Genomic DNA, 14,551 nt, shown 5'->3' with positions numbered 1-14,551 from the left:
AGTACTTTCCTGATCCATCATAAACCAAATTACATGGCTGAGTTATTAAAATATTTTTAAATGCTTGAAGTTTTGATATGTACTTCAATGAAAACAAAGCCAAAGTGATGTAAATTTAATTTTGGGCGAATATAAACCTCCAAATACGAACTCAGATCGTAGATTTCAACTGATCGCATTATTTTATTTTTATTTTTATAATGGTACTCTTTATGGTACCATTATACTTTGTTCGGGAATAAGCATGCTGCTGACCTAAAAAAAAATTAATGAATGCTATAGTCCAGCTTTTCTTGTCTTCAACAAGTGCTTTAGCTTTAAAACGTGCAGGACCTTCTATTCTGCCACCTGTGCATTGGTGCCAATCTGTCTGGAGGGAGGCTGCTACCGGCACCAGTGTTATGTCTAGCTCTTCCAAAGCAGTCCCTTGCCGATATCGCTTCTGACAGCAATGCCTCATCCAACATCAAGGATGCAATTTTTCTTCATGTACTGTCTTCTGATAAACAAAACCGTAACTCTTATCTTGCGGGTAACACAAGATTAATGCTTTGTAACACTAGAGCCAGTGGCATGCCCAGGATTTTCAAGGGGGCTAACGTATAAATCTTTTTGCCATCGTAATAACGTCGCCACCTTGTAATCAAGGTGTTCCAGGTTAGGTACCCGGTGGAGGCATATAATGGTTCAGACCCCACTTTAAACTGTAGGTGCAGTCCCAATTAGCCTTCTGTGAATAAACCTTTAGTGGATGGAGGTATTCCCGTTGAAGCAGGCACCTTTTTAAGCATGCGCTTTTCAAACATGCTGCAAGTACAAAAAAAAAATCACAGCTCGAAAACTAATTGTCCTAAGAGAGAAGAAAATTAGTTTTGTCTTCAAGGTAAAATTTATACATTGTGCCTTCCAATAATTAGGATTAACCAAATTTGGAGGGAAGCGCATCAAAAGACCACTCTATGAGGATATGTAATGCTAGTGCGGCAACTTTGGAAAAAGAATGAAATTAAAACATTCATACATTTTGCGTAATTAAGGAATTTCGCTTCTAGTGTAGGCCCTATGGATGCTGGATGGACCAAATTTTCAGGGAAGCACAACTAAAGACCACTCTATGAGGAATGTAATGCTCGTGCAGCAACTTCGAAGGAAAAAAAAATAACTACAGCATTCAGAAATTTTGCGTAATTAAGGAATTACGCTTCTAGTGTCGGACCTATGAATGCTGGATGGACCAAATTTTTAGGGAAGCACAACAAAAGACCATTCTATGAGGATATATAATGCTCGTGCCCCCCCCAAAAAAAAAACCTGCATTGAGAAATTTTGCGTAATTATGGAAAAATTCAAACTTTGGCCTTTTGCCCCCGCTTCGGATGTTTCTTAAAATGTTGCTTTTTGTTCATTCATACATTTAGAATTTGAATACAGTGGTTGAGCAGTTGAGAGTTTATCCCATAGTAAGAAAGGGGAAACAGTGCTTTTTTCAAATGGCGCTTGCAGAAAAAAAATGCACACATTGTTTAGTATAATCGCTGCTTTCTTCAGAAACATTCGCACAGTAAAAATAAGTCACAATGTTCAATAATTTGTTCATCTGCGATTTCCTTTTACACATAAAAAGTTCTGCAACTTCTGTCTTCAACAACCGTATTATCTTTAAATATGACTGTAACAAGTCACAGCGGAGAACTCGCCCCCTCTCCTGCAGGTCACTCTTTACTCCCCCTCCCTTTCTTCAGCTTGTTTGTAATGTTTACGACGACAGTAGTGTGGCGCCAGTTACTTGTCTGACTGCTTGAAATATATCAGTTTCCTATCTGCTTTAGGTGCAGATACGATTTGCCCAACACAATGCAAAAAACAAAAGCACAATTATTTAGAACAGGCGAATCCGGTTCAAGGTTGCATTGCCCATTCCATGCCCTCTGATGCAAGAGACATAAATAGAATTCCAAGTCGCAAGTCTGGTCACATGGTTGCAGCTGATAAGAAAATCAGTATGGGAACGAGTGGCAGATGTTATCTTGGAAATCTTGAACTCCAGAGCAGCATTCTCTCCAGCAAGCAGAGTTAAAAATGTATAACTGAAATATAATAGTACACAGCCTTACGAAAATTGGCAGGGACCACCAGAAAAAAATGTACTAACAAGAAAAACATACTATCGCGAAACTTATAATTGCAGCAGCAACAATCAATACTGAAATAAATTTAATACATATAGAGATAGTATTCACTTACCTCTGTATCACTTATTTTAGGATCCTTGCAATGTTCAGGGCACATAACTTTCAACCGTTTGCAGTAAGTTCGATTTAAAGGGTTATAATAATCACAGAACATGTTGTTGCCTTCAATTCTTGTTTTGTATATAGATCCAAATGAAGTTTGGCTTTCATACTATAAAGGAAAAAGACAATATTTATTCACATTTCTACATTAAATAAATTCTACAAATCTACAAGCTATTAATTTTATCTGGAAACTTCCACTATTTTCTAGCCAGTTAATATTAGATATGACACTTTTTGAGTTTTTTACTGTTGTACTCCTTTTGTATTTCCAATATACTAGTCTAAAACAATTGCTAAGTTTAATCTCATACATAGTTCTGGTGAAAGAGACACACATTTCTCTCGAGAAATAACGCCATTTTTGGTACAAAAACTGTATATATCTGTGTGTGTGTGTGTGTGTGTGTGTGCGTTTGCGTGTGTGTGTGTGTATATATATATATATAAAAGCAAGGAGGGCCAAAAGGGCTAAGTAAAAATCAAAGAAGGTAAAAGGAAACACTCACCGGTTCCCTCTATTTCTCCTCACACCGATGATGCTATGAAATTAGCGAAAATTTTGAATTTTTCTACTGTCCGGTGAGTGTTTCCTTTTACCTTCTTTGATTTATATATATATATATATATATAAATCACCGGTTCCGTCTTCTGTTTCTTCTCACACCGATGATGCTATAAATTAGCGAAAATTTTGAATTTTCCTACTGTCCGGTGAGTGTTTCCTTTTACCTTATTAGATTTTTACTTAGCCCTTTTGGCCCTCCTTGCTTTTATCCATTATATATATATATATATATATATATATATATAAGTATATTCTCCACAGATAATATATTTGCTTTCACCCTAACTTCATACTCTGAATTTTTGATCACTACTAATGAAGTCATTAAGCATAAATCTCCAATGATTTTATTTCTTTAGTAAAATCAATTTAGCATAAGCAGCCTGAGTAATGAAATTAGAAAAATTATAACCATGATGATTGATAAAACATCCTTTACGTATTCTGCAAACAGTAACTTCAATGAAAGTAGATTTTGCTACTAAAAAAAACTGGTAAAAATATACCTTATATTATAAGAATAAATGCAAACTCAAACAGTTACCTAAATATGGAAGAATAACTCAAACATTTCACTAACCTTGTTAAAACACTTTTCCAGATGTCGAATGGCAGTCCGTGAATGAATTTCATGCCCACATGTAATGCAATACATGCTCATTTCACCTTCAGTCTCATCTGCTTCATCTTCGCTGCGAAGTTCAATTGATGCATTCTTGGCTCTTGCCACAATAGCATCAAGCTCCTGCAAAGGTAGTAAAAACTGGTCTTCAACAAAAAGAACAGAACTTTACTTAGATTTCTAGTTCCTAACGAGCCAGTGAGTCCTCCTTATGGCATGATGAGAACTACAATCAATATATCAACATCTCTATGTGCCCACAAAATATCAGGGCATGGTGCAGTGCACGGTGTCTATGGAGGCAAATTGGGGCTGAACGTACAGTTTAAAGTGGGATTCAAACCACGATGTACATCAACCAGGTATTGAACCTGGGTCCTCTTGATTACAAAGCAATGGCATTACCAGTAAGTCAGTTTGTGTGAACGTTGGTCACGGCAAGACAGTACATGACACATTTTATGACCACAACACTATTGTTTGTGAGCATGTTGCAACCTAAAATTTTTTTAAAGACATGCCACATCTGAGGACAAAACTCAAGAAGTCATCCTCCTCAATTAAGGAACCAATGAGAACCTGCATTGCAGTACAGAATATAACAGGATGTCTAACGAAATAACAAATGCAAAATTCTTGACTTTTTCATAACTTTTTCTTGAACGTTCTATCCTCTAGGACTTCTTTTTTCTTTTTCTTAACATTTATTTAATCACCTCCTACTTAGGTATAGTTGCAAGTAAGAAAAAAGATATATTTATTCAATGGAAAACACCCAACACAAGGCAGGTTAAAATGAAAACTGAAGCTGTACTTTATGAAGACATTTAAGATTTGCTATAATTACACTGGTCAACATCTTGAGATAAAAAGTTCCAATGTTTTCAAATCAATGGGTGTTTCTGGAAGAATTTTGAATGCTGATCACAGAAATAACATCCATTTGTTCCCATCACGTCAGAACTTTTCACAATTTCACAATCAAAATTCTCATATTCGCCATTACATTACATTTATTACATAATGCACCAAAAGGGAAATTTCAGTTGTTTCAAAATGTATTATTATGTATAAAGTTATTGTGGAAGTATTTTCAATGCTGATCCCGGAAATTACATCCTTTTTTCACATCACAACAGGAGAATTTTAACAATTTTGCCATCAAAATTCTCATATTCACATTACATCACATTTTTTACACAACGCAACAAAATAAATTTATGCAACGGAAATTATAGTTGTTTCGAAACCAATAAGGGATTCTGGAAGTATTTTGAATGCTGATCACAGAAATTACATCAGTTTCTACCCATCACTTCAGGATTTTGCTCCTTGTCACTAAGTTCAATCAACCCACCATATTATACCATTGAGGATTGGACATTTTGTGAAGGAAATTTTCATGGTGCATTTCGAAACTACGCAATTAAAGTCAGTTTTCATGCTAATGTTTCATGTAAAGGTGGAAGGTGGATTAAATGCACACAATTTTACATGCATTTATGGTTCAAAATTGGAGGATTTGTATTGTAGAAAATCAATATGTTACGGAATATGTTATTTCCTCTATTGAGGAAATAATGGAACCACATTTTATTGTGAAATTCTAAAAAACCTGAAATGGTGGGGAAAAAATTGATGCCATTTGCACGATCAGCATTTAAAATACTTCCAAAATCAGCTATTGGTTTGTAAACAACCAACATTTCCCTTGTGTAATTTATTTTGTTCCGTTCTGTAATAGGTGTAATGGAATGGTGAGGATGAGAATTTTGATGTGTATTTGTGAAAAATTCTGACGTGATGGGAAAAATTGATGTCATTTGCATGATCAGCATTCAAAATCCTTCCAGAATCACATATTGGCTTGCAAACAAACAAAAACCATTGAATAAATCTATTTTGTTGTGCTGTGTAATAAATGTGATATAATGGCGAATATGAGAATTTTGATGCGAAAAATCCTGATGTGATGGGAAAAAAATGGATGTAATTTCCGTGATCAGCATTGAAAATACTTCCAGGATCATGTATTGATTACGAAACAACCCAAAATCTCTTTTGTTGCATTATGTATACCTGCCGCAAAATTAGTTTGGTATTGAAAGCTGAAGGAACACGTGTCACGGTGTTGCCATATCATGCGGTACAATACACAGTGCAGCCGTCTGATGCTGTGTCGAGGAAAACGTGCTATGAAAAGGAACAACAATGATGAAATGTGTTATTGTTTTTGAGGAAAACGGAATAACAATGATGAATGTGTTATTGTTTCCTTTCTTCATTTCCATCTCCCTTACAACATGAACGAATTAACGAAACGAGCATTGTTTACATGTTACCTTTTCAATAATCATTTCTTTCCAAAGTTGCTGTTTACATGTTACCTTTTCAATAATCATTTCTTTCCAAAGTTGCCATTAAAAGTCTGCCCGTCTTTCAATTATACCACAACTGAATTGCACAAAGTTCAGTTGGTGGGGTGTCTGACTTTCACGCATGAGACCCGCGGTGGTTTTTTGGAACTTTTTCAAATATCCCGAGCGGCTCCGGGGTCGACTCAGCCCTGGGGCAAACCTGCGGTAAAGGTGGTTGGTGAAGCACATCACCACATCACCTCCATAATATGGTCTAGGTCGAAGTCGAGAATGTGTGGAGCTCTACCTCCACATCCCCATATCCCTCCATACTTTATTTTGCATCCATTATTTTTTTTTGTATGAGAATCCCAGATATTTTATGACTGTCCTTAAAGATGTTTCCCCACTTGAAAAAATGCCGAATCTTTCAACGAAACACGCAGTTTCCCAACAGTGGGATGATCTTTCCTCCTATAATAAGAGTAAATATGGCGACGAATAGCATCTTGCTGAAAGGTATCTAAATTTGTCACGTGTTTACTGATATTTCTCTTCTTTCCTGGAGTTTTCAATTTTGAAGCCTCGCATTTATTTATTTATTTCTACCACATAATATTTTTATTTCCCTATGGTAACAATAGTGTTCTTAGACACGCCGAAAGCAGCAGCAGTCCTGTCCAGAACTTTATTTATAGAAATGATTGGACCCTCATTGTTTTTCTCTTGCTCAAATTATTTGCGCTCAGAACAAACCATCTACCACGTTTGGTCTTTGAGAGGAATTCCTTTTTCTTTTAGTACATGGCCTCTTTAGAACATTGTCATCTCGAGTATTGCCTCCTGTGCTTGACATTCTTCACACAAGCTCACGACACACTCAAGCAGAACACAGAAAATTATGTACAAAAAATAACACTCTATATACAACAAAGAATACTCTAAATTCAATAAACACAAAACGAACTGACGGGTTAAAATATCACAGCAATGCAACGCAACAAACAACACGTCCTCTCCCAACAACATGAAATCTGATCGCAGGAAGAATTGCCTGATAAGCGGCAACACCGAGATAAACGTTTTCTGTTGCTAGGTAAGCAGGACTTGGGTGAAGCACTGGGAAGATTTTGATTGGCTCGCATGCCAGCAACCCACCCTCCCGCAGTGACGTAGACCCGATTTCAACATGTGCTTCCCAAGCATCAATACCAAACTAATTTTGCGGCAGGTATAATGAATGTTGAATGTACTGTAATGGTGAATACCATAATTTGATTGTGAAAAATTCTGATGTGATGGGAAAAAATGGATTTCATTTTTGGACTCGGCATGCTGAAATTATTCAGAGACAACAGTCATCTGCGAGACATCGAAATCCATGTCGACTGGTGTTATTAATGCATGTAAAAATTAATGCTTCGGACTTCATCATGGATGGGGAATGGCCACATTACTTTAATATTTTCACAACAACCACAACTCAATAGAATTTTAGATTTCCAAATATTCAATTTTATCCAATCCAAGTAATGTATATAACAATGTAAATTCACTATATTGTACAAACTAGCAAAAATTTGACTTTTCCTTGACCTACCTATTGATTTCTTGACTTTCTTGACTAGTAGACACCCTGTATAAGTGTAGAAATGCTTGAAAAACTTAGCCAGGTATAGGGGAAGGCATTCCTAATATGTGCAGAACACCATGGAGACAAGTTTTAGCACTTGCTGCAACTTACAAAGTATGAAAAAAATTTCTCACTATTAATATCCATGATCTACCTTTTAGCAGAATGCACTGTATTTTGTGATGCTACTACAACTGTGTTTAGAACCAAGATAGCAGGACTGTGGGTTATGTATCAAAGCACAAAAGGTTCTACATTCTGGTGGAACCCAAGGAATTAAGTTACAGTTCACTTGCCTATATTACAATTGATATTTTTAATTATTAATAATTAATTACTATCCTTTGTGTAAAGAACATATGGCCACAAAAAATTTGGTTTTCAACAAACATATATAAATTTTACTCAATTGTTTTCTTTTATTATGAAGATAGTAGTGTATCTCATTACAAAATAAAGCACACACACACAAATGAAACAAATTGTTAAATGATGCATACCCTATGTCTTTTATCAAGCTGTTGCAAAATATTACGAACATCCTGCTGTTGCTTTCTAACGTTTTCTAAAGCTTTCTTGTTTTGCTCCTCTGCAGCACATGGGGACATGGACCATTCTTGCAATCTTTGGGGTAGAACCTACAAAGAGAACAGGTAAATTCTACAATTCTTAAAGGTTCACAGATTTATTGATTACAATACAAATATTGAAAGGGGGTGGAGAGAGAATCTTGTTTCTTACAGAAAAATGTACATATGTACTCATGGAACAGTAAAGCTTCAGGTCATCTCTTGTTTGCATTTAATATATTTCATGGAGTGTTTGAAGTGTAAATGGTCTAACATTCATACAAAAAGATCTGAACCTAACCACTGCTAGATTTTGTGTTTTAGACTCCTTCTATTTAATTGCATTGAACCAAGTCAATTGAGACTTGCACTTTCTTAATTTACATTCTTTTTCTGTCATTTTGAACTAATCATGACAATGGAGATAAATGATTAGATGAAAGTAATGAAGCGACAGTCACAAAGAAACACCCATACAAACACCAGGACTCAAAACTGATTCTTCAGTGCAGAAATTGTGAATAGACTCCTCAACTGACATCTCCATAGATGATAAATGAATTCCCAACACCTGCAGTATGGTTACACAAACAGAATTTTCATTATTACATAAAGTAATGAACCGATTCTACTCAATAGATGAACAATATAATAATAAAAAAATATCCAAAGAAAATGTTATAACGGGGGCCCTGCTTCCATGCAAACACACATATTTGTCTTTTCAATAATGAAAGCATTGCAATTAAATCAGTAGTGATGCAATACAGGAAAAGATGGTATGAGCTCACCTGATAAATACGATTAGTTGCCAACTTCATTCCACAGTCATCACTGCAATATTTACTTCCAGGTCTTGCTGCTTCCACACAAGCAGGTCCAAAACATTGACGAGTAAAATCTTTTGTTCCATACTTTTCACTTCCGGAATCAGAATCTTTCTTCTTGCGGTGAGATGGAGGTTTTCTGGTCTCCACCTGAGAAAGATCTTGCTTGTTTAGTTCTCGAATACATGGATGTGCAAAATACACTAACATGCACACACATATATTCCACACTTTCACTTAACTATGACATCAAGAGGCTTGAAATAAAGCGACGAGGGTGTAAGTGATGAATAATCAATGTAAAAATAAAATGGTTACTAAATTTTAACCCTAACTGTATGAAGGTAATGTTTTAAATCCTATTAAGCTAATTTAACAGGCAAGTGGTAACTATTTAATAAACAGACTCCCTCCTCCATTGTTACTTCATAAATTTCACAAAATTAGGTGAATAGATTAGATGCATATGTAAGTTCTCAATTGACAAATGCTACAAACTTCATAAGGAATTACTTATCCAGTAGTATGTAGTGAAGTACTACTGTTTTATGTTTAATAATATAACACGGTTTTACTGATAATTATGATACATAATATTCATTTCTTTCAAACATTATTTTGACTTTCCTTCTTCATCAGATATATATTATAAGGTTAACCCTTCTAGCCAGTATGACATTCATCTGCGTGATTGAATAACTGTTTGGTTGATTGTCTGATTTGTTTTATTTTACTTTGCTGCCACTTTTGGCTAAATGCAAAAATGAGGATGAATTGTGTTATGATGAAATGTACGAGGAGACAACCAACAAATGTACATGGACAGCACACAACAAAAGTCACATAATACTGGCAATGGTTCCATACACCAGTATCTCGTTAGTCTGCAAAATGCAGTCCAGGGTGTACTATGTGAAAGTAAGGTTGACATTTGCTTGTCTTTTGGATGTCACCCCTTACACCCCCAAACAATATTATGATGGAATGCATCCAATGTACACTGAAATATATTTTAGAGGACAAAAAATATCTATTTACAATACAGAGATATTTGATAAAGAGAAGACAAAAATTATTGAGGAGGAGATATGGAAAGATAGAAATGATAGTTCATGGTGGTGAGAGTGACTCAGTAAAGATTCAGATTTTTTTTTTTAGTCCCTAGTGTTGAAACAAGGCCTCAATGATAACACCTTAAAAAAAGTTGTTCACCTGTATGTCATTTACATGCTGTGAAAGACTGCCACACACTGTATAAGACATGTACATTATTTGAGACCAATAACGAACGAACACAACGGAATAAAAATTCAGCCACATTATTGCACAAGTAATACAAAAATATTCATATCTCTCACAAGAAATAGGTAACTAATTTGAATATTAAATAACAACAAAACAATAGTTCTATGCCTTAACAAAAATAAACATGGCAAAATAAAACTATGGTAATGCTTAAAAATACACACTCACACACATACATAAACAAAAATCTTGTTGGAGCTCGTAAGAGCACCACTTCACAACCAACAAAGCATATACAAAAACAAGCATAATATATATTTACATCCACCTTTTTCATCCTAAATTTTACCAGTTATTCTATTCATGCAATCTATATTTATTTTTGAAAAAAAAAAAAGGACTTGTTTGCTTTTCAGTGAACAGAATTATTTGCATGGGATAACAATGTTCCAAAAGAAATGAAAATATTTCCACCTACACTACAACCAAGCCAACTATTGCATCTACGATACCATCTACCACCCATATTACAACTAATGTATAAAGTTTAGGAATTACATTCCAAAACAAATTATGCATATTTTATTAAATTACATTTAACCTAGTCTGGTACTAAACTCTAATAAAAATCATGCTAAAGCAATTGAATTAAGAATAAGGAAGAAAGAAGAGTATACAATATTTTTACAACAAAACATGACTTGAAATATACCAAAACATAACCACACGATTTTTGCTTTTAACAAATTCTACCTCCCTTGCCTTGATCAATGTTGAATTTACATGCAAAACACGAACATCTACCATAATTTGGCACCATGCATAATTAGAAATCAAGGAAAGTCCCATCCTAATTGTAGTACTTTTGTGGGTTAGCATAATCAAATAATTTTTAACTTGCAAGGAATTAAAGTTATTATGCAAATAATGAAAACCTCAGTTCAACGCTAGTAAAGCAAATTAAAAACAATTCTCATTATTTTCCTTTAAAGTTCAGAAATCCACTTTGTAACCAGTACCTTTTTAATCTTCGGTTTTGGTGGTTTGGAAACTTTAGGTTCCCTAGCATCCTCATCTGAGTAGTTGGCTTCCCGTAGTACAGGTTTATACTCTGCATCAGAGTCGTGCTCTGCTGTATTCACATGAGATGACCACTGGAGTCCCTGCAAACCAAGATGTTCTCCATCCAGGAACTCTTACAACACAACACTATTACTAAAGCATTCTCAACCTTTCATCTTCCTAAAGGTAGTATTACCTAATAATACTGTAACTAGACAGCCAAATTTTTATCTACATATAAACTGAAATTAATAATTTAAAAATCTAGTGAATTTCACCCACATTTGCATTTTTTCTTCACTTTACTAGCTGGAACAGTATTATTATTATTATTGCTATGAGGTTTTGCAGAATGAGCACATTTACAAAATTATTAATTTCATTGACGGAAATATTCCTTGCTAAGAAGTATAAGTAATGTGCATAGGTGAGAAATGACAAATAATCAGAACATATCATAATTGGGAATTCATTTAGTAGATCAGCAGTTAATCTATTATGAATAACTGTGCACATGTTAGTCAACCAAATTATGATTTCATTGTTGGAATCCATATTATGAGCTTGATGCAGAATACCTTCAATTTGTTATCGAACGTTGTTTTCTTTTCTCTTCTGTACAGTACATTACTATGTTACAATTCATTCAAGAGTTGTGACATTGTAGAGATCTTTTCGAATTACTCTTGTGACATATGGATGCCTGTGATTGGCCTGCCTAAATACTAGATTTTCATTGGCTCAGTCATGAAAATTAGTCAAATGCAAGGATTACTAACAAGGGGGAAAAAAAGGTGCAGCTATTGTGGAAGGAAAAATATTCCAGGCAATGAAAATCGAGAATCCAAGATGGGTCAACAACCAACTAATAAGATTTTAGTTTAAGGCAGGCAAATCACAGGTCTCGTTCCGAATTGTCACAGTATACTTGGCTATATATTCCAGCTCCATCTGGTTTTGCTGACCTCTTTGGAAGTGGTTAGCACAGTGTGCTACAACACTAGGGGTCCTGAGTTTGAATCCTGGCATGAGTGTTCTTTCCAATTTCATCACATCATTGCTCATCCTCGTGATTAACCAAAAGTGGTAGAAAAGTGAAGAAAAATAATCCAAAGCATTTACTCCATCCAATTTCTTCATAATATTAGCTGAAGATTGGAACTGTGCCAGTTTGGAGACAAACTCTGTTGTAGCCTGTCAAGAAACTTGGACAAAGAAGTGGGAGTGGGAAATGCAAAATATGAGAGCCTAAAATCAACTGAACCACATCTTTTGCAAGCAAGAATGTCCTGTGATATTTAGATATTTAAAAAAATGTTATTTTCAATCAGTTAAAAACATATCTTAATAAACATAAAGTGAATGAACCTCTACTTGTGGCAATGATTGGAAAGATAATAATGTTGCTCTGATGATGCCACATTGATTGACTAACTAGGTAGAAAAATTAGCCTCCCCCCTCATTTTTTGCACACTACTGGAAACGAGATCAATCAATCACTACAAGAAGTCTTAAGGACTTCTGTTAATACCTTTCTCTAATGGAACCTATTATTTAATACATTGTAGAATGTTCGTCTCTTGCACGCAGTCAATATATTTTAGTGGTAACTTTCTTCTAATAGTATGAATTAAAATACACTAAGAACGTTTGTCTGTATACTATGCATATCTATAGCTAGAACACATTAAGCCTATGTACTACAGAAATAATCTAGCAATCTAAACTATAATGTAACAATTGTTCAATTAACCTCGAACGGGTATAAATAATCTGTCAAGTTCTACAGCATATCATTATTTAAAAGAAAGTACTGGCATTGGATTTTATTTCCCCTGGCATGATTTATATTATGTAATACAGTATGATATTGACTTTATTCAGGAAACCATGAAAAGTTGTTTTCCAATTAAACTCTGAAATTTTATTTCAAACAGTAATGCATTTAATAAACAGTTTATTGCAATGAGACCAAGTGTGTCACAAAATATGGGAGGTGAAAACTATACATAAAGGTATACTCTCTTGTTATTTTCATGGACAGATTCATTTTCATTCATTTATTATTAATGTTGTTAAGATGGTGTGGCAAAGAACATAGTTTGGAAACACTAGTTTGTTAGTTGCAGATTCTCACTGTCCTACAACTTCAGTGTTACTGTATTTGTCAAGCAGTACATATTTTGTACAGAAATTGTAAGTACGAGGCGCATCCAGAAAGTAAGTTTCCCTATTTTTTTCCCATGAAAGTAAACATAATGAGCCGTGTAAATTGCGCATGCGCAGCAGAGCTAAGATGTATCAATCATATGCCAGGCGGACAGATCCCGCATGGCGTAAGTAGCGAGGCAGCAGTGGTCCGAAGTAGAAGCTCGTATTCCTTCTCCCGCCGCATGCCAGTAGCAAGGCAGCAGTGGTCCGAAATGGAAGCTCGTATTCCTTCTCCCACCGCATGCGAGGTTCGGTCGGTGATAAAGTTCCTGAATGCACAAAGCATTGCGCCAATTGACATTCATCGTCAGCTCTGTGAGGTCTATGGGCCGAACATTATGAGTAAGCAGATGGTGCGTCGCTGGTGTCGGCAGTTTTCAGAAGGTCGTCAAAGTGTCCATGATGAAGAGCGCAGTGGGCATCCGTCCCTCATCACTGATGATCTGGTTGAGCTGTGCTGCAGCGCATCGTAGAGAACCGTCGCTTCACGATTACGGAGTTGAGTAGCCTTTTTCCGCAGATATCGCGATCCGTGTTGCATGAGATTGTCATGCAGCGCCTGCTGTTCAAAAAATTGTGTGCCACGTGGGTGCCGAAAAACCTGACACCCGAACACAAAATGAAACATTCAGGAGAAGCACTGACATTCCTGCAACGCTACCATGATGACGGCGATGATTTCCTCGACAGGATCGTCACGGGCGATGAGATGTGGATTTCGCACTTCACCCCGGAAACCAAGCAGCAGTCAATGCATTGGCGGCATAGAGGATCTCCGGTCAAGAAGAAATTCAAACAGACGCTGTCGGTACAGAAAGTGATGTGCACCGTGTTTTGGGACAGGAAGGGCATGTTGCTCATTGACTTCCTCCCCAGAAGTGAAATGGTGAACACTGACCATTACTGTGAAACACTAAGGAAATTGCGACGTGCCATTCAAAACAAGAGGTGTGCCATGCTTACTGCAGGTGTTGTGCTCCTCCATGACAATGCTCGTCCACATACGGCTCGGCACACAGCAGCTGTTTTGACGGAATTTGGCTGGGAGTTGTTTGATCATCCACCTTACAGTCCTGATCTGGCTACCAGCGATTTTCACGTTTTCTTGCACCTCAAGAAATTCCTGTCCTTCGGTGAGCATTTTGGCAACGACGAAGAGCTG

The 14,551-nt window shown here is 35.9% G+C and overlaps 1 protein-coding gene across 4 annotated transcripts in view; it reads right to left on the bottom strand.

The window, feature by feature from the left end:
* The window catches only part of LOC145994820 (CXXC-type zinc finger protein 1-like), a 66,457-nt gene that overhangs the window by 8,824 nt on the left and 43,082 nt on the right, over positions 1-14,551 (bottom strand). For 3 of the 4 annotated variants that reach the window (XM_083131139.1, XM_083131138.1, XM_083131141.1), the window contains 5 exons: positions 11,135-11,278; positions 8,835-9,020; positions 7,975-8,112; positions 3,443-3,607; positions 2,245-2,403 (listed from right to left, as the gene is read on the bottom strand). In XM_083131139.1, the coding sequence (XP_082987265.1) occupies positions 2,245-2,403; positions 3,443-3,607; positions 7,975-8,112; positions 8,835-9,020; positions 11,135-11,278 (792 nt within the window). The remainder of the gene's footprint in view (positions 1-2,244; positions 2,404-3,442; positions 3,608-7,974; positions 8,113-8,834; positions 9,021-11,134; positions 11,279-14,551) is intronic. The other variant, XM_083131140.1, reaches the window with a different exon arrangement.

This window comes from Lepisma saccharinum, chromosome 11 (assembly GCF_977018435.1).
Source record: "Lepisma saccharinum chromosome 11, izLepSacc3.1, whole genome shotgun sequence".
Classification (NCBI taxonomy): Eukaryota; Metazoa; Arthropoda; class Insecta; order Zygentoma; family Lepismatidae; genus Lepisma; species Lepisma saccharinum.
Note: the sequence above shows the minus strand (reverse complement) of the source record. Positions and strands in the feature narration are given on the sequence as shown.